Source organism: Xenopus laevis, chromosome 5L, assembly GCF_017654675.1.
Source record: "Xenopus laevis strain J_2021 chromosome 5L, Xenopus_laevis_v10.1, whole genome shotgun sequence".
Taxonomy (NCBI): domain Eukaryota; kingdom Metazoa; phylum Chordata; class Amphibia; order Anura; family Pipidae; genus Xenopus; species Xenopus laevis.
In genome coordinates, this window is record NC_054379.1 from 37,906,334 (window position 1) to 37,927,818 (window position 21,485).

General features: G+C 39.1%; 1 protein-coding gene across 1 annotated transcript; it reads right to left on the minus strand.

The window, feature by feature from the left end:
* Window positions 1-6,827: 6,827 nt before the first annotated feature.
* On the minus strand, window positions 6,828-13,340 carry LOC121393885 (protein kinase C delta type-like). The gene is made up of 8 exons (XM_041563722.1): window positions 12,692-13,340; window positions 11,103-11,209; window positions 10,832-10,993; window positions 10,215-10,369; window positions 9,677-9,815; window positions 7,658-7,849; window positions 7,424-7,552; window positions 6,828-7,086 (listed from the first exon to the last, which is right to left on the minus strand). The coding sequence occupies exons 1-8, from the start codon at window positions 13,338-13,340 to the stop codon at window positions 6,973-6,975; spliced, it is 1,647 nt and encodes a 548-aa protein (XP_041419656.1). The 3' UTR covers window positions 6,828-6,972.
* Window positions 13,341-21,485: the final 8,145 nt, after the last annotated feature.

Sequence of the window (21,485 nt, forward strand, 5' to 3'; positions counted from 1 at the left end):
GCCTTTTTTCCCAGAGAAAACAACCCCAACCTTGACAGTCTACCCTCATAATTTAAGTCTTCCATCCCTCTAACCAGCTTAGTTGCACTTAGTCTCTGCACTCTCTCCAGCTCATTTATATCCCTCTTAAGGACTGGAGTCCAAAACTGCACTGCATACTCCAGATGAGGCCTCACCAGGGACCTATAAAGAGGCATAATTTTGTTTTCATCCCTTGAGTTTTGAGCCCTTTTTTATGCAAGACAGAACTTTATTTGCTTTAGTAGCCACAGAATGACACTGCCTAGAATTAGCCAACTTGTTGTCTACAAAAACCCCAAGATCCTTCTCAATTGAGGAAACCCCCAACACATTACCATTTAGTGTATAACTTGCATTTATATTCTTTTGATGATATACTTCTACCTATATAATTATTTATAAAGCAGCAGCAAACTCTGCAGTGCTGTACAAAGGAAGGTTGTACAGATATATGTATATACAGGTTATATACAAATACAGGTGGTTAAGAGGGTCTTTCTCCTTTGAGCTTACATTCTAAAAGAAGAAAGGGTATGCGTGGTTGGAGTAGGCAGAAGAGGCATGTGCCTAGGGCTCAACGTGCCGACGCTAGACATATAAGTCTTATTTTTGCATTCCCATAGTTTGGACCTTCAGTAATACAGAGGTTGTTTCACCCACACTTTCAGTTATTCTCCTCCCCTGCTCACCTCTGAGAGTGCATGTGTACAGAGGAGCAGGGCCGCCATCAGGGGGCACAGGAGGTACTGCTGTACCGGGCCCTGCCCTAAGGGTGAGCCTGATTGTGCTGCACTTTTCAAAATAGCCGGGCCCCCCTCGACAGCACCAAACCCGTGCCATATCTCCAGAAGTCCCGAACAGCCGAAATGCGGAAGTGCTGAACAGCCGAATCTGCGAAAAGACCCCAAGTCAAGAAAACAGCTGAAATTGAAGTCCTGAAGCTGCGAAAAGACTCGAAGTTGCGAAAACAGCCGAAATTGAAGTCCTGAAGCCACAAGTTCAATTCTACTCAACACCAATGTGTGTTTTTTTATTTTTATAATCCCCTGGCCACCAATGTATTATTTTAATAATCTATAGACCCCCGTCACCAATCTTTTAAAAAAAAATATTCTCTGGTGGCACCAATGTTTTTTTTTTACTTACAGGGGGGCCCTGGTCACCAATTATTTTTTTTAACTTGTAAGGGGGCCCTGACCACCAATTTTTTAAAGAAAACTTATAAGGGGACCCTGACCATCAATAGCTTTTTATAACTTGTGTGTGTGTGTGTGGGGGGGTTACTGACTGATGTCTGTGTGGTCTTTTAACTGTGGTGTGGAATAGGCGGGATCTAGGGTGGGCTGGGGCCCTGAAAATTTCGTTGTACGGGACCCCATGATTTCTAATGGCAGCCCTGCAGTACAGTGCCCCTCACTCCCTGCCTTGGGTATCATATTGCCTTGTTCCAGCACTGGGGGTATGTGACACAAGAGGTGGGATAAGCAAGACAAACAACATAAATAATGGCTGCCATTATGTTCGACACTGAGAGCCACCGACCCAAAGCAGCCGGCACAAAGTTAAACAGTTGACTGCTGCTAGCGAGGTTTTTGGGGACATTTTCAGAAATCCTTTCTGGATGGGAAGCAGTGTTCTCTCATAACTGCTATACCTTTTTTTCTGATATCACCAGCTTCTTTCATTTTCTTTCCTGATTTAAGTGTTCTATTTGAAGACAGGTATTTTGAATGTTTCAGCTATAAAATGTTTAACCCTTTAACCACAAGGAGATGTTCTTTGCCTTGACTCCAAAAACATAAAGCACCAACAACATAGATTTTACATTACTGACAGTCACAGCGATGAAGAACATCTCTAGCTGTGGGGCCTGTCCATTGCTCATATTCTCAGTACTTGAGTCATTCAATATTATTAAGAACACTAGGCCAGATTACAAGAAGTAACCCTCAGTTTGGTGTTGTTTGATTTATTGTTACGGAGTGGAAGGGTTAGAGGTTTTCAAACTGCTGCCACTCTTAAAGCTTTGAAGCTAAACTCACCAATGCTGAATCACATAATCATGGGGTCCCCCCCGAAAGAAACTACGACCCAAAGTGGAAGGAGCCAACAACAGCCAATCCAATTTCACCCATTGACTTTACTGGAGAAATTTAAACTGCTGCCAATGTTACAGCTTTGAAGCTGCACTCGCCAAACTTGAATCAGATATTCATGGGGTCAACCTGAAAAGGCAATATTTGTTGGATGCCCAAAAGTTGAAGGAGCCAACAACAGCCAATCAAATTTCACCCTTTGACTTTCAATGGGGAAATTTAAACTGCTACCACTCTTACAGCTTTGAAACTACACTCACCAAACTTGAATCCCATAGTCATGGGGTCAACCTGAATGAAAAGATTATATTTATTGGATGCCCAAAAGTGCATGGAGCTACAAACAGCCAATCAGATTTCACCCATTAACTTACAATGGGGGAATTGAACCTTCTGCCATTCCAGTGTCTTATTCAAATCAGTGCATGGTTGCTAGGGTAGTTTGGACCCTTGCAACCATATTACTGAAATTGCAAACTGGAGACCTGTTGAATAAAAAGCTAAATAACTCAAAAACAAGAAATCATAAAAACTCAAAACCAATTGCAGATTGTCTTTGAATATCACTCTCTAAATCATACTAAAAGTTAAAGGGGAACAACCCCTTTAACTACTGTACTTATCAATCCACCCCTAATATAAAGCTAATAATGAAAAAGAAAATCAGACTGCTGTGTTTTGACCTTTCATTATCACAATTTGACACTTGCTTTGAGGTCAGAAAATTGTTTTCATACATATTTGTTGTGAATACCATTAATAAGCTCCAAACAGAGATTGGTCCAGATTGATTTCAATTAATTTATATAACTTGAATTTAATAGTGAATAGTTGTATAAATATTTTGGTAGAATCAGAGGAAGAAGTTAATGAAGACTTTCATTAAACCAGCAGATTCGTAGCTGTTTCTTGTAGTTGCCTAGAAATTGATTCTGTTTTATTAACTGGCTCAGTGAAATACTAAGACAACGAGATATCACTCACACAAGGTAGACAATAAGGCCTATCTCACACATGTTGTTGCAAAGAAAACAGGTGGTAAAAATGTCCCAAAAATAGAGTCGGACACACTATCCATGGTACATGTTATCAATTACAGACCAATCAGAAGCAGAACTCCCTATAAGCAGAGTGCAGCAATGACGGAATTGGTCCTTCCTAAAGAGCTGCTTTTCATCAGAAAAGACTGATTTTACTCTACTGTGCAGGCAGAAGTCTAAATCTGGGAAAAAGGTTGTGGCATATATAGAAAGTTAAACTTGTTAATTCAAGAGAAAACCTTACAGATTGCCATAAAACAGGGGTACTTAAAGTTTTGCCACCCCCAACGAGTTTAGGTTTCATTATCCTTTAATAATTGCCCTACAATTAGGGTTCAATACCACCTGGAAATGCCTTGATCCTTCAAACCCACCCCCTCATCCTCCAAAACTCTGACCCTAACCAGCCACCCCACCTTATGTAGGAAGCCCAGTCCCTTTTGTTGGCAGTCCAAGTCTCCTGCTGGTATATGCTTACTTTAGTGCTTCAATCTGTTATTGCGCCCATAGACAACTTTACAGAATATTAAAGTGTGGGAACTGAATAATTTTGAAAACTGTATATTTCCTTTTTTTCTACATAGATTCAGTGTTTTAAAATAAAAATAGCTTAGAAAACAAAATGTAAGCGTAAGATTAGTTTTTCAGTAAAATGAAGAATTGTTCAATAGTCTAAATACTAAACATACTCCACAATCACTATCACAGCCTCATAAATGGTTGAATTGGCACATGGTTACCCATGTGAGCAGTAACGCCACGTCAAGGCTTCAACTCTTGTTACTGTCCATTTATTGCAGCAAATGGCTCACCCTATAATTTGCTGCAATAGTTCCCTAGCTGGTCCAGCACTGAGTGACAAACCGTCATGGGACCTTTCCTCCTCAGTAATGACTGAGAGGCACAAGCTAAATATTCCCACATACACATATTGGCTTTCATTCAAACATACGCTAGCTAATTTTATTTGTTGGAGCAAATCAGCTGGTGATCATAGGCATAAGGAGGATGAAATCCTCACTGATTTGCTGACCATATGACTTGCTGCAATGATTCCCTATTTAGTCCCTAAAGCTCTTCACTGGGATTTTTTAAGTTCACATTCAGACACAAAACTGACTTTCATCACACATACATTGACTATTTTGTAAAATCACATTGAGACGCATAGAGCACGTGGGATTTATACCTCTGCTGTTTGGCTAACCATATGGTTTGCTGCAATACTCCCCTAACCAGTAAGGATTTTAGATTATAAATACTGGTGAATGACTAATGATGTCCCTATTTAGCTGATCAAATTACTCAAACTTGGGGGTACAAAACAGGTGGTGCCTAGGCAGCGCTTTGGTTAATCAAGCTCTTCCCTGCATTTTATGCCAGACACAGAACTAGATATTTTGGGTTTGTTTTTACAATGCTCATACGTCTCACAAAGCCATACAACATACATGCATATTAAAGCAAATCACATATTGAGCTATTGGTATATTAAAGTTAATATAATTGCTGTGGTTTGCTGGAATAGTCCCTAATCCTAGATTCATATGTAGCCAATTGCCGGCTTGAAAAAGCCAGCACTGAACCCCCTCCTATTTGATTCATTTTAGGAGATTTTGTTTTAGTTGGTTTAATTTATATTCTAATGGTTAATGATCTTATCTGCACTGACACAGTTACTTAGTAGTGAGGCTAATGCCACACCAGGCTGTGAAAAAGCAGATCCATGTTGTAAGTGCATTGATACACACAGAGTGGATTTTGGTGCAGAGAAGCATAAATATACATTTTCACACCAAAATCTGTTCCATGACTGTCAGTGCACTTAAACCATGGAGTGAATGGGAGCTTTCTCAGCCAGGTGTGGCATTGATGTTATGGTTGAAAAAAGGTGTCCAAATTCAACGTTTTGCTGAAACAAATCCTACCTAATTTTTAGATGATCCAGAGGAAGGCAAAAAACTCCCGTCTGAAGCAGCTTCTAATTTGCTTCAGAAGGGGGAAAAAATTCCTTCCTGACTCCAAAATGGCAATCGGTATAATCCCTGGATCAATGGTTTCCTAATTCTACTAAAACCAGTAGCTTTGTACAGTAAGTACAATGCTACCTTCAGGGCATATGGGTTGGTTCAGTATTGGCATACATTTGGGAAAGTACCAGGTTATAAAAATATCCTGGCACTGGTAACTGATTCATTGAACAGGAGAACAGTAAGGATGATACACACAGGGGCATTTGAAGGTGCTTCTAATCCAATTTCACCTCCAGTACAGTCAGCAGCTGCTGCGCTATTAATGCAAGCTCTACAAATACAGTGACCTCTGAACTGGCTATGGACTGCAAGTAAAATGACTCTAGATGCACCTAGAAATACTAGTGGATAATAGTAAGAAATATATCTCAGTGTTCTCCTGTTCAACAAATGGGTGAGCATTTCAAATGACTAAACTGACTTACACTCAATCACACACACAAATACATAGAGCACACACACTCACAGAGAAGAGTTGGGAGAGAAGTTGGGGAGAGGACAAAGAGGGCATGGGTATGGGAAGTGCTAGGGTTAAGGTATGGAAGAAAACCTGGAGGGATTAAAAGTGGATGGTAAAGAAGCTGGGAATAGGGAAAGGGATTGAGAGAAATGTAAATAAGGAAATCAGGGGAAAGGGAAAAGGAGGACACAGTATAGAGGAAGTAGACCTGTGCCCCCCGCGGCCACAGGGTCTGCTTTCTTTATAGTTATGCCATCACAGGTAAGGAAATAAGGGAGAAACAGAAGTTTGGGGTGTTGTTTAGAGATTAGGAAGAAGGGAAATCAAGGGTAAGGGAGCAGAAGGGAGAAAGTATAGAGGAAGTAGACCTGGGCCCCCCGCGGCAAGGGGGTCTGCTTCCTTCATAGTTACACCACTGCTTAGAAAAGGGGTTACACAGGTAAGGTAATAAGAGGAAGGCAGATGTTTGGGGTGTTCAGTAGTGATTATGAATGAAGGAAATCAGAGGAAAGGGAGTAGGAGGAGACAGTATAGAGGAAGTAGACCTAGGCCCCCCGCGGCCAGAAGGTCTGCTTCCTTTATAGTTATGCTGCTGGTGTGACCCACTTAGGAAAGGGGTCAATCATGGGTAAGAGAATAAGAGAGAGACTGAAGTTTGGGGTGTGGTTTAGTGATTAAAAAAGAGGCAAATCAGGGATAAGGGAGTAGGAGAGAGACAGTATAAAGGAAGTAGATCCGGGCCCCCCGCGGCCATGGGGTCTGCTTTCTTTATAGTTATGCTGTTGGTGTGACCCACTTAGGAAAGGGGTCAATCATGGGTAAGAGAAAAAGAGAGAGACTGAAGTTTGGGTTGTGGTTTAGTGATAAAAAAAGAGGCAAATCATGGATAAGGGAGTAGGAGGGAGACAGTATAAAGGAAGTAGATCCGGGCCCCCCGCAGCCATGGGGTCTGCTTCCTTTATAGTTATGCCACTGGAGTGGGCCACTTAGGATAGGGGTTAATCACAGGTAAGGGAATAGGAGGGAGGCAGATGTTTGGGGGAGGGTGGGGTTAACCTGGTTTTATTTGGCAATTTTCATTCAAGATGTAACCTTACCATATTACCTTCCGATTTTCCATCCTTTAGAAGCAACAGTCAGAGATCCCGTCTGGTGCTGGCTTTGATGGTAGAACCAGGTGACATTCACAGGAGATGATTTAGGTTTGGTACAACAGGTGGATTGGTTGTTTAGGGGTGCAGCTTGCCACAGATGTTAAAGGCCTCAGGTTGTTACAGGCAGCAACTAATGATGGTATCCCATGTTAGAACAGAGGTAATGCCTTACTCCTGCCAATTCCAGTTGGGATCAACTTCCGAGAAATCTTTCAAATTCTTTCCATCGCAACTATGAGGGGAGAATGTTAGCGGATATTCATCTAAGTCGTCCGCAGATGGCTGTGAACAAAGAAAAAGCACTTAACCATTTATACAACATTTCACACGCCACAATTTTGTATTAATTTCACTAGTGGTTAAATGTTATTTGTTATCACACCTTATTAGTCACTGAGGGCTTCCTAACTACAAGGAAGAAAAGGATGAACTGGTGTTATTATGCAACTGACCTGTCCTCCATCCCAATAATAGCAGGGGTCTTATGTAGTGGGAGAGTGATGCTTATGACTATGTTTTCATACAAATCATACATGTATAATAAGTCAGAAGACCTCTGCCCTACTGTTTCATGAAAGAGTATTGATAAGACATTGATTGCTCCATCACATTTATTTACCATTTCTGGCTTAAAAGGTGTCTTCAGTCTTCGATTTTCCAGATCATCCCAGTTAATAGTGCTGTAGAAACTATGCTCCCTGATGTTCCCATTCTGTCCAATTCGTTTGGTGTTATCAATCTCCAAAAGCTAAAGAGAAACATAGTCATATGTTAGAGTTTTGCAGATGTTATACTAGGTAACTCCCTGCATTATTGGCAGGCACATAAGCAGTATGCCAGTATATCTATTTACCTTAGGCAGGAGGTCCAGCATTTCCTCGCTCATATAACATGGATATTTTGGTGTTTTGTTCAAAATCATATAGCGCTGCCTTAAAATGCTGCCTGATGTTGAATATGGCAATTCATCTGTGGCCATTTCATACATTGTCACCCCGAAAGACCACCAATCCACGGCTGTATTGTAGTCTTCCTTTAATAGAATCTTTGAAAAGAAAAAAATGAAAACGAATTATAGCAACAAACAACTTTACGCCTTATATTTGTGTTAGTAAAGAGAACCAAGCATTGAAAGTTAATTACAAGGGTACATTGACAGTTTTCTCCATGGAATTGCTATAAACTGCTTCTCATGACTGTCAATAGGAATCACACAGCTTATAGTACAGCAACAAGATCATTGCCCAACACCTGGGATGTCTTTTTGCAACATATTGGAACGTCTAAACTGCATCAGAAAAGGGATTTTAACTACATGTAATATTAACAATTAAACACGCCTTACTTCAATATTAAAACAAATATATTTATTAAGCAACAGGCCTAAGAATTTAATCGACCTCTTAAATCACTGGCGGGTAATTAGGAGGAACACATGAGCCTGTGAAAAAGACGCCAGGGGTGTCACATTTAATTTAATTTGCAATTTAACATTCTATGACAACTAACAAACTGAATCACACAAGCTTTGGATATATTTGCACTAGAGTTCTGGATGTACAACAGGAATTACTAGTGGATTAATGTGTTTCCACAGTAGGAGCCTGTGCAGCTGGATGAGTTACAGTTCTGCAGTTACAAAGTACATATTAATACTAAGATCCCATATAAGACTTTGTAGCTATAACTGACATTTCTGTGCTGTATAAAATGTATTGAATGCCATTTAGAATGTTTTGTGTTAATTAAGGTTTAATTGCAACAGGAGGGGTGCCTTATATTAGCCACCAGTGATTTTAAGGTGGGAAGTAGTGTTAACCTGTTGTTTAATAAATATATTGAAGTATGGCATGTTTAAATGTTAATAGTACAAAGCTGGTCTATTTTCTGATACAAGTTTAAAGGTTATAACATTGGGACTGACAGTTTCACTTTCATTTCAATACAAGTATAGGACCTGTTATCCAGAATTCTCAGGACCTGGGGTTTTCTGGCAAAATGTATCTTTCCATAATTTGGATCTTCATATCTTAGGTCTACTAGAAAATCATATAAACATGAAATAAACCCAATAGGCTGGTTTTGCTTCCAATAAGGATCAATTAAATCTTATTTTGGATCAAATACAAGGTACTGATTTATTATTACAGAGAAAAAGGACATTTTTAAAAATCTGGATTAATAGGATACAATGGAGTCTAAGGGAGACGGCCTTTCCATAATTTGGACCTTTCTGGATACAGGGTTTTCGGATAACGGATCCCATACCTGTATCCCAAAATTGGAGTGCTATCACAGGTCTGTATCACCGAGTTGGTGTCAGGTGCCTTCAGGTGTCGGGCTCAATACTGCCCAAAAAGCCCAAAATGTATATCACAAAGCAAGAGACCTGCGGCACAACTGTTGCAATTGATTAAGTGATTAGTATTTATTCATCTCACAAACAAAACGGCAACGTTTCGGGCCTCCACTGGGCCCTTTATCAAGCCTCTTGATAAAGGCCCAGTGGAGGCCCGAAACGTTGCCGTTTTGTTTGTGAGATGAATAAATACTAATCACTTAATCAATTGCAACAGTTGTGCCGCAGGTCTCTTGCTTTGGGATCCCATACCTGTAATCATGGAAAGGTCACATTGGGTTCAGATCAGTGAAAATTCTAACATCTAAACTGGACCCAAATAGATTCTAAGAAACTAAATTGCTTGAATTGGCATTGTGCCAGCATTTGTTAGGTGATAGATTGGGATAGATGGGAATGGGATCATCAAAGATGTTGATACTATTCTCTAATTTTTTTTTGATACACACCTTTCTTTCTATTATATATGCTACTATGCATATATTGTAAATATTTTATAACAAATTATGTTACCTCTGGTGCCCGATATCCAGGGGTTCCTGCTAAGCCGTAGGTCTTCCTCTGGCCAAAGATGTTCTCTTCTGCAATGCCAAAGTCGCAGATCTTTATGTGGCCGTCTTTATCCACTAATATATTGTCCGGCTTCAGATCACTGTAGGTTAAACATAAGAACAATTTACTTTCAGAAAAATACAGAAAGAGTTCTGGGAAAGAGGTCAAGCTTTATCACATAAGTGAAGTCTTTGTAAGTTAAATGTGATCACATATTTCATTCCCTTCTATTTAAGAAAGTTAATTGTTATTAAAAATTACCTCAATTAAATTAACCACAAAAGAAGGTGATAAACTAATTTAAATTAAGCGTACAACAAAGCCCACTGCTCTTGATTGATTGAGGGCATAATAGAGTGTTCTACACGATTGCAACTTATAGTTGATAAATAGCCACTTCTAATCCCCCCAGTATGACAAACTGCATTTTATTAGCTGACCTCAAAGAACTTTACAAGTGTTAAAGAACACAAACACAATATTCTGAGATGTTACTGACCGATGAATGATTCCCTTAGAATGCAGGAACTGGAGGGCAACCACCATCTCTGCTGTGTAGAACATGATTGTCGACATTGGCAGACCTCCTTCACGCATAATCATTTGCCATAAAGATTTCCCACTGGCATACTCCAGGACAAAGAAGGCTTCAAGCTGGTAAGTGCAGGTTAGAAGAATGTGAGACATGAGACATTACTATACAGAAATAGAGCTGGTTAAAAGAAGGGCTAAAGGGACTTGTTTAAGGGGAACAAAACCATCTATGTAACGTGGGCCTCCTGCAATGATCTCATACCCCCTCCCCAACTGCATCAACATTAACAGGGCAAATAGGGCAGTATTGGGAGCTGTGTGGGTGCATTTCAGGAAGTGAGTCAAAGTCATATAAATAGGTATTGTTTAATATATTTAAATGTTAAATAAGTACCCCTGTAATACACCCCATGAAGGTACCACCACTCAATACCAACAAGAATATATTGACAATGACCAAGTAGATTATGCTGTTAGTACTAGATGACAATAAGGACTGGGAGTTCCAAGAATTAAATCTCAGACACACATACAAAGTGCTATTTTAACCTGTTATTGTGCATAAGGATCAGTATGCTTTACCTCTGACTGAAAAGTTGCATAAGAATGGCATAAAAATGCACATTCTCTGCTGATCTTCAATACACGAGCTTCTTTAGCGATGGAATAGCAGTCGTTCTTCTGTTTCTTCAAGATCTTAATTGCCACCAGTTGTTTATTTGGTCTAAAAGAAGCCAACATCACCTAATAAAAATAAGAAAAGAGATTCATATCATAGGGTCTCTCATAGAGACAGAAACAATGTAACTTGCTATGCAAACATGCTTCATGACTTGGGAAATCCTTCACTTACCTGGCCAAAGCCTCCTTGTCCCAGTACAGTGTGGAACTTGTAGTTGTTACTATCCAGGGGAGCAGGTCTTTCAATGTCCAGACGGGGTCTCTTCTGTATGCTTCCACCTTGTTAAAGAGAAAAAAATGCCATTAACAGATCACACCACAAACTGTAGTGATAAGCCAATATATTTCAACACACATGGATTTGTAATGAAATTTCGCCAATGTTGGATATTTTCAAGAAACTGCAACAAAAAATTGCTACGAAAAAATTCACCAAGAAAAAAACGTCCATTCACTTCAATGCATTTGGAGTGAGAAAAAACTTGAAAAAAAAGCCCATTAGCTTTAATAAATTTAAAGTAAGAAAAAACACCCATTGACAATGCATTTGGAGTGAGAAAAAACACCCATTTGGACTAGAATATATTTTGCTAACAAAAAGTCGCTGTGACAAAAAATTTGCCCATAGACTGTAATGCATTTTGAAAATCTTTCGCCATTTTGCAAAATTTTCTGCAATTTTCATTTTTTTCAGTGAAAAACTAATAAAATGTACATAATAGTATATGTTAAAAAACAAGCATACATATGAAATTCAAAACAACCTTTATATTTTAAATGTATTTTTTAAATGTATAAATGGTTTCTTGGGAGGTACTTATTTATAACATATAATTGAGAGGGTGATACCTACCCACTTATATGTATGGCCACTCGCAACCTCATTTTATGACCCAACGGCTCATTTACAAATGTGAGGGGCAAATTGTAGAAAACAGCTGTACTGCAAAGTGCCATGTTTTTTCTACTTTCTCCAAATCTGTTCACAGGGCCCAAAATGGAGTCGTGCCGTTCTCTCTTTATCCAGAAATGGATGTGCCTACGTTTGTCAGTGTTGCATTAAGGATCAATGAGAATTTTCCAGCACAAGTTATATAGGGAAATTAGCAGTTGAGTTTGCTGTTTGTTAGCAAGTGAGGGGATAGGTTGAAGGGGACATAAAATGTACATAAGTACAATGTAAAATTGCGCAGCCTGCTATTATAAGCACTTTTTCAATTTACAATAGCCCATATACTATTAATGGTGGGACAACAGTTGTAGTACTTGGGTCTTAGATTCAATTTCAGCTAGGAATTGAAGAAATGTGTATGTTCATCCTAATGGATAATACAGGTATAGGATAAGTAATCCACAAATTCATTATCCAGAAAGCTCTGAATCACTGTATGGCCATCCCCCATAGACATTTTAATCAAATAATTTATATTTAAAAAAAATAAAGGTAAAGGTAACTTGTACTTGAACCCAACTAAGATGTGATTAATCTTTTATTGACCTAAAACAATCATATCGGGTTTAATTCATTTTAAATAAATGTTTAATAGACATGGTGTAGAGATCCAAAATACCAAAAGACCCTTTACCCGGAAAAACCCCCAGGTGCCATGCATTCTGGATAACAGGTCCCATGCTTGTAATGTGATAGGGACTTAGCAAAAGTGCTTATAATGGCACTGAGCAATTTCACATTCAGTGATTATGTACCTACAGTATATGCCTCTATTAAATACATACAACAAGGTAATGTCTTTTCCTTACCTTCTAATAGGTCTTCTGGTCTTGATCTTCTATTATTCACTTCATTTTGCTCTAAATTTCTTTCTTTACTGTTGTCTTCTTTGATTTTTTTATCGTCTTTAGCAACCTGACTTGTTTTAATTCTCTCAAGCTTACTAGTCTTTTTCTTTGCTTGGCTTTCCTTTTGTAACTGTCCTTCTTCAACTCCTCTCTTTTTAATGCTCTTACCTTCACTGGTTTTCTTCTCTGCTTGGCTTTTCTTTTCTATCTCCTCTCCTACTTCAAATCTTCTCCTTTTAATCATTTTACCTTCATTGGTCTTCTTCTCTGCCTGGCTTTCCTTTTCTATATCTCCTTCTTCAAATCTTCTCCTTTTAACCTTCTCATCTAAACTGGTCTTCTCTGCCTGGCTTTCTTTTTCAATCTGTCTTTTTTCATTTTTTATCCTTTTAATGGTCTTCTCTTTATTTTCTGTCTGTTTCTCTACTCTCCATCTCCTTTTAATGCTCCTATCCAGACTTGTTTGTGCATTTCTGCAAATCTTTTTATCATTTGCTGCATCTGATTTTCTTTCTCCTGACTCCTTGATCCAATCCTTGTTGGTCTTACCTTCTATGCAGCTTTTCACTACCTGTCCAGCCGGACATCTCCTTCTCTCACTCAAATCCATGTTGGTCTTTACTCCTATACTACTCCTCCTATACGTTTTTTTATTTTTACTCACGGTTTGGATAAATTTAGCAATCGCTGATCAGAAACTCCTACTCTCTCCTACTCACTGTCCAAACGGCGGTTGGTCTGAACCAGCAAGTAACAGTTAAGCTAGGTGTGTCATGTGACCACCAGCAGTGGCATGCGGGCATCATTGGGTTTAACATGGAGCAACAAGCATGCAATTGAGAGCAGAAGACATTACTATGGCACTACAAACCTTTCTCAAATAAAATACAACTTACGCTGCTCTACATTAAAGTATATAAAAGATCAGTAACAACAAAACTTGTTTTCTTGTAAGCTTGAGTTCTTGTAAGGTATCCCATAATATTGATTAAATCTGAACTGTTAAAATATATACTGGTTGGTGCTATTGGTTGGTTTTCTTCTTTAGATAAAATGCTTTGCTGTAACTCCCAGTGCCAAAAGTCATATTCATATGCGTGTGTGTGTTAAGCTGGTGCACCAGTCACTATATGTTAATGCCTGGGTGCTGGTTATAAACAGTAATCCATACGCAAAAAGAACCGCACACACAGGTCTTTTAATTGAAAAACAAAAATAGTAGGCTTTATTACTGTAATAAAGCCTACTATTTTTGTTTTTCACTTAAAAGACCTGTGTGTGCGGTTCTTTTTGCGTATATATCTATATATATATATATATACAGTGTATATATATATATATATATACAGTGTATATATATATATATATATATACAGTGTATATATATATATATATATATATATATATATATATATATATATATATATATATATATATATATATATATATATATTAAACATTTCACTATTTCATTGTACAGCTTTTTTTTCTAAATGTATGGTACCATAATTAAGGTGTGAAATGAAAGAGTTTCCAATAAAGTAAAGTATATTTGTAGAATGCAAGGTTATTATGGTGAGATTGGAAGGAAAACGGATACGAGGATAGTTTATCACATCATAAGTCTATATCTGTCATCCCAGCAAGTTGTTTTCAGAAACAGTTGAGAAAGAGAGACAAGGGTATCTGTCTGGTGGCATTATTTTAAGACCATGCCCCTACATATCACACCTATTTTTTATCACACCTATTTAGACAAACCAGTAAGATCACAGCCAAAATGGCCAGTGAGGATTCTATTAATACCAGACATGCCAGTAAGAACACTGTAGAAAAGGATAGATTGAAAGCATCATCTCCCCTACACTTGCACAAGAAGAATGCCAAGACCAAAGTTCTTCTCTCCTAACTTCCACACGGTTTGGCTCCCTCTTTTCCACTTTCTGCTTTGGAATTAAAATATTGAAGATGACCATGTCTTCCACAGTGGAACCCATGGCCAGCTTGAGTTTTTTCTTCAGATGCAGGAAGCAAAGTGCTGGCCAGGAAGAACAAAAGAGGAGCCAAGCAACATGGGACACAAGCGGGATGTGTGCTCAAAATCCGGACTGTCCCACAAAAAGGGCACAATTGGGAGCTATGCAGGATTCCGTATATATTCACATACATAGGTGATCTTACCCAAGGACTCCATGCCTCAGTTTCATAGGCACATAGAGGTATATTTATCATGTATGATAGAGCTTCTGGTACAAACAAATTTAAGCTGTCTGGGTTTTTTCAAAGCACCAAAATCCAGGTATATACGTATATACAAAGCAGGGCCCTCAAAGTGTAATAAATTGGTCCACCTCACAATGTTGCATTTTTACCCTGAATTTCAGAATAATTGCACCCACTGAAATATTTTGCAACAAAGAAATCTGCTTAGTAATGGAAAACAAGGCATGAAATGTTCAAGACATATGGGATAATGTATAAAAAGGTGTTTTTGAGATGGTGTCATTTCTTCCCCTTTTCTCTGTATGGCCCTCCTGCCACTCCCTGCCAGATGTCTGCCTACTCCCTGAACCCTGTCTGCCTACTCCCTGTCCCCTTACTCGCAGGTAAAGGTAAAGTACAGGGCTCAGTTGAATTCTTGCGCACATTTTGCCTCTTTCACATTACAGGGGCAATGGCTGCATTAGTGCTAGGTGTGAGAAAAATCAGGTGCAAAGTGCACAAAGTTTGGCATATTGTTATGCTTAGTGGTTCTATATTCAGTGTGCATATGCCAAAGCATCCCCTAACCAAATGAAAAAAGAAGAGAACAGCTCTCATACAATGAAGGGATTCTGTATGGATCTAGTCCCTCCTACAGAAACTGCTGACTTCTACATTGCATATAAGTTGTAATGAAAAGGGATAAGTATTTGATCACTGCTATATAGATAAAAGATAATACCCTTAAGAATCTCACACATTATATTTTACAAGAGCTACATGTTCAGTTTCTGGGATGGATTGTAACTGCTGAAAAGGTCAAAGGACACGTGGGGGAATTTAGAGCTATTTTTGTGTACTGGACTAGGGAATAGTCCAATTTCGATTTGAATTTGAAAAAAATGTGAAAATTCGAATATCGAAATTCATCATGTATTGTGTCTTTAAAAATTCGACTTTGACCATTTCAAAAAATCTCCCATTACTTTGAAATTCGACCCTTGATAAATCTGCCCCTAAGTGGCAAATTCAAAGTCTGGAATTTTTTTATGGTCAAAACTGTCAAATTCATCTAGGGAACTGTGGTGAGAGAATTTCCAGCAAAAAAAGGGGCGCTTTCTGTATAATGGGCAACCGGATAACAGATCCCATACCTGTACGTGTTGTTAAATAGACAGTGTTGACTCTGGGGTGTGCTAATGGTGAAGATTATAGCTAGGAAGAGTGAAACGCAGCATGTATGAAGGGACTGTAACATGGCCATATCAATATCATGATGGCAACACTTTATTTTGCGGTTACCTAAAAATAATATAATAATATATAAATATACAGTTTGACAAGTATAGCAGATTAAGGAAAATTAGGGAAAGTCTGATTGGTTGCTAAATGTTACTGCACTATAGGTTGCAAACTAAAGTCAAAATAAAACCAAGCTGTGCCAAAAATGAGTAGGGCAGAATCCCAATGTGTTATTTTGCAAAATACAATGAATAGTGCTTCTGTACAACTGCTTATTATGAAAAGATAACCAACTCCCGACCTGTTGTCTTTATTATAGAACACAAGGCTCAGTGTAGGAGCAGTAGCCTAAAAAGACCTGTTGTTAATAAAGAAGACCCCTGTCCAGTGCCATATTGGTGTCAGCAGTAAGTGCAGCCAAGAGACTTACTTGTTGGTGGAATATCTTTACTAATGATTCTTAAGGAGACTAAGGGGTTCCTAATGTTTCTGCATGTGACATGTTCTATCAGTATCCAGAGCTAGGATGAAGTTCAGCACTGCTAAAGCCATTCTTGGGTGCAGATTTACTAAGGGTCAAATTTCGAAGTACAAAAAACTTCGAAATTCGACCATCGAATTCAAAGTTTTCAACAAAGATCGATCAAACGATTTTAAGCCATCGATCGAAGGATTTCTATTCGACCAAAAAGAACTTATAAAAGTGCTGTGGAAGGTCCCCATAGGCTAACATTGCACTTTAATTTGGCGAAGTATGAAGTCGAAGTTTTTTTTAAAGAGACAGTACTTCGATTATCGAATGGTCGAACTATTTTTACTTCGAATCGTTCAAATTGAAGTTGAAGGGTCGAATATAGCCTATTCGATGGTCGAAGTACCCAAAAATTTACTTCGAAATTCGAACTTTTTGCCATTCGAACCATTCACTCGAGCTTAGTAAATCTGCCCCTTCATGTGGAAATAGCAAAAGTACCCTTAATATACAAGCTACCTCTTAAAAGAAATCTTGCATTGTTGGCTGGATACTGTCGGGACTGGCTGCCTTCAGAAAGGATTTTCCCCTGGAAAGAGCTACAAATGGGTATTTCACCTTTCCCCCAGGATCAAGCAGAAGTTTGAGAATTGTGTATTTGATAAAAAGAATGAACTTGACGGTTGCATGTTTCAAACTCAACTGCAATGTAACTACTTTATTATATTAAGATGGACACAAAACACATGAGGTGAGTAGCATCAAATATGTATTGGCATCCCAGGATCAATAATATTTGGAAGGGGGATCAGTAGGCACAGGAGCCACATGTTTGGAATGAGAGCTCAAAGAAAAGCATAAAACAAGCCCCACTCAATGGCACACCCACTAACACACCTGTGTGGCCCCACAGCATTTCATGACAGTTACAACGTGAGGCGAATCTTTGGTTGGATAGTTCATTCGAAATAGATTGCAAGCTCTATTGGGACAGGGCCTGATATGAATGCTGTATAATCCCAACTGTGGAATTAGTCTGTTTGTGGGAGCACATGTGGGAGTTGCTGTAAATTGCAAGATATGAGGCAATTTTCAGAATTTTTTACAAAAATCTCAAAGAGCATATTTATTATTGCTCAAGCCTCCATAAATGAGTATTCGGTTATAGAAGGTATAACCCATTAGCTTAATTGCAAACTGATTGTAAAATAAATAAAGCTTTTTCCCAGCATGTTTGTCTCTTTAATAATCAGCCAAAGTAATCAATAATAGAAAATGCGATTCACTTCAGAAACTCACTTGCGCTGTCTATAACCAATTGCTCAAACACTAATAAATATGTCTCCATGTTTAGCAAAGCTTTGGAGCTTGGTTGTGAGGAGTAGAAAAGCATAATTACCCATTTTACATTTATTAGAATATTAAAATGTAGGTTTTCTGGAGTGACCTTACGATTTGCTGTTGTCACCATGTATAAAATAAATTGAATCATTCCAATAATAAAAGTCACAGCCATGATAATTCATATACATTACTTTTATTTTGGGTGTCTGTATATGCCACATACACAGTTTCATCCCTACTAATAACATTGTATTCAAGAATCATTTTGATTGGACAGGTGGCAACCCAACACATACAGTTTGGTTATTTGACTATCGAATAGTCGAACGATTTTTAGTTCGAATCGAAGTCGAAGGTCGTAGTGGCCTATTCGATGGTCGAAGTACCCAAAAAAATACTTTGAAATTCTACGTTTTTTCATTCGAATCCTTCACTCGAGCTTAGTAAATGTGCCCCCTAGTGTTCATGTTTTATCCTGCTACCCAATGGAAATTGTAACATTGTTTGTCAGAAAGTGTACTATCCAAAATATAGGGCGTCAGGCCCAGACTAGCAATGTGTGGGCTGCTGTAAACTGCAATAGCCAGCTGGGCTGGTGGGGGCCTGTTTGGGATTCTGGGTACTTGAAATGCCAGGGCCTATTTTAAATCCCAGTCCAGACCTGTAGGAATGTCCTGTGGTGAAGCTACGAGTTGAATTTTTGGCCTTGCAATCGAAACAATGGCAGTTTGTGTTGTTGTGCCTTTAAAGCTTGGTAGTGTTCTGCTGGGAATCTGTGAGTCTCCATACAAGTCAGGAATCTCCAGACAAATATTTATCTGTGGTATTGGCACAAATCACTTGTGTTTTTCCCTCACAAATTTAAAAATACATCCCCTCATTTTAAGTTTTCCCTCAATTTACTCTCTTTTTTTGTGGGTCTTACTAATAAATAATCTATAATGCATTTCCCTGATTTTACACGTTCCATGGATTTTACACGTGTTTATATGGTCCCCTGAAAGACCTGAGATGTAAAATACAAAAAACAAACATAATCAGCTTCGTCCACCACATCCCTGTCTACCGCAATTACCCTAATAGCGGCCATATTGGACCTTTTATACGACATTTCTCCTGCCAATAGTATTTCAGGCACCTCAAGCATCTCCCTTGTTGAGCCACCTGTGCGGATTCCTGATCGCCCTCATCCTCCTGTAAAAGCCGCCATCCCTGTCACACAGACCCTCCCCGTCCCTGCCAATTCTGCATATTCATCTCTCCACAATACAGACATTTTCTGGCTCTTTGCCGCTCTACACCAATCACTGTATTTCCTTCAGTAAAGGCGGCTGATGCCTAAGATGTAAAATTTAAAGGAATAGTTCAGTGTGAAAATAAAAACTGGGTAAATAGATAGGCTGTGCAAAATAAAAAATGTTTCTAATATAGTTAGTTAGCTAAAAATGTAATGTATAAAGGCTGGAGTGAACAGATGTCTAATAAAACAGCCAGAATCCAACTTCCTGCTTTTCAGCTCTAAAACTCTGAGTTAGTCAGCGACTTGAAGGGGGGCCACATGGTACATTTCTGTGCAGTGAGTTTGTAATTGATCCTCAGCATTCAGCTCAGATTCAAAACAGATATGACCCATGTGGCCCCCCCTCAAGTCTCTGATTGGTTACTGCCTGGTAACCAGGGTAACCAGTCTGTGTAAACCAAGAGAGCTGAAAAGCAGGTTCTGACTGACTTGTTATACAACAAATCACTCCAGCCTTTATACATTGCATTTTTGGCTAACTAACTATATTAGAAACATTTTTTATTTTGCACAGGCTATCTATTAAGCCAGTTTTTATTTTTACACTGAACAATTCCTTTAAGAAACCGTAATCAGGTTCATCCATCGCATCCCTGTCTACCGTAATTACCCTAATAGCAGCCAATTTGACGACATCTCTCCTGCCAAAAGGCACCTCCACCATCTCCCTTGTTGATTCACCTGTGCCGATCCCTGATGCGCTCCCTCATCGCCCTCACCTTCCTGTGAGAGCCGCCATCCCTGTCAGACCCTCCCCGTCTCTGCCATTTCAGTTTAATCATCTCCCCGCAATACAGTCATTTTCTGTCCATCTCTTTGACGCGATACTTCAATCACCGCATTTTCCCTCAGTAAAGGCGGATTAAACAAAACAAGAGCGGGAGGTTCCCCACTATTGCGGCGACGTTTCCTTTTAGTGCGCCCTGACGTCATGCGCGCGCCTAGATCGGGAGCATGCGCACAAACAAACAAAATGGCGGCCCCGGTTTTAATTGGACTCACAGGGTTAACGGGTAGACTTTAGGGGACAAAACTGATCCAGGGACAGCCTCTTTAATACGGGGACGTCTCTTCAGGTAAAATACAGTGGCATCATTATATAGGCTGCACAAGAAGCAAGTACGAAACAAGGGCCTGTCATTATCCATCAGACATGGCTTTTGAAAGCTTCTTCTCCAGACCCCCAAACCCAGCCCTTGACAAAAACATGACAGACTGTGAGCATGCAGGGGATGAAAGGTCCAGTAATGTTCTCTCTCTCTTTATTTTTCATGTCTTGGAAATTGTTGGAAGTTGTGTGGGGGATGCAGCCTTTTCTTTTTGGTGCAGTGTGTGCGCCTCAGTGTAAAACAAAACGACTTGTAGGGGAGAAATGTTAGGGGGGCTTTTGACTGTTTCTAAGTAGTGGGGAATTTGTACACTGCAATTGTCTCATATAGCTTCCCATTTTAGATAATAGTGATTGTAGTGCGGGTGGCACTGTAACTACATTATAATCATATCCCTCATATGTAATATAAGGCACTAAGGGGTTATATAATAAATGGCAGTGTTTGCCCAGGAGCAGTAACCCATGGCAACCAATAAAATTCTTGCATTTAAACAGGTGACTAATAAATTCCACCTGCTGATTGGTTGCTATGGGTAACTGCCCCTGGGCAAACTTAGTGCCATTAATTATATACATACCTCCCAACATTTTGGAAATAAAAAGAGGGACAAAAAAATTTGCCGCGTGTAGCCTGGAGAATTTTTTTTTTGCCACACCCATTTTTGACATCACCCCCCCCTAATTACCATGTTCATTTCACAAAATTTCGCAGGTTGTAAAAGTTTGAACATACTGTGTTTTTTTTCTAGTTATTACAGTTTTGCTAATGAAGGTGAATTGCATTTTAAGGGTAAGGCCAGACGAGGAGATTCGTCGCCAGGCGACAAAACCTCCCCGAATCTCCTCGTCTGGCCTTACCCTAAGCTGTGAGTCTAACTTTTCCCAAGGGACCTGTTATCTTATCTTGTTACAATTACTTATTTGCTTATCTAGATACATTTGAATTGTTACATATGTATCTTCTGTTGTGGCTGTTCTGGGCTCTCTGCCAAAAGCCAATTAAGTAAGAAACTTTGTTTCTTTTTTTGACTGTTCAGTGCAGACAAAAACGGGACTTTCCAGTACAAATGAGGGACTGCAGGTT

What these genes read in the sequence shown, in the direction of transcription:
- LOC121393885 (XM_041563722.1), bottom strand. Translation starts at nt 13,340, where the DNA reads ATGGATTTGAGTGAGAGAAGGAGATGTCCGGCTGGACAGGTAGTGAAA. An exon ending in GACAAGGAGGCTTTGGCCAG is followed by an intron (nt 10,994 to 11,102) that starts GTAAGTGAAGGA and finishes TATTTTTATTAG; the next exon opens with GTGATGTTGGCTTCTTTTAG. An exon ending in ATGCAACTTTTCAGTCAGAG is followed by an intron (nt 10,370 to 10,831) that starts GTAAAGCATACT and finishes TGCACTTACCAG; the next exon opens with CTTGAAGCCTTCTTTGTCCT.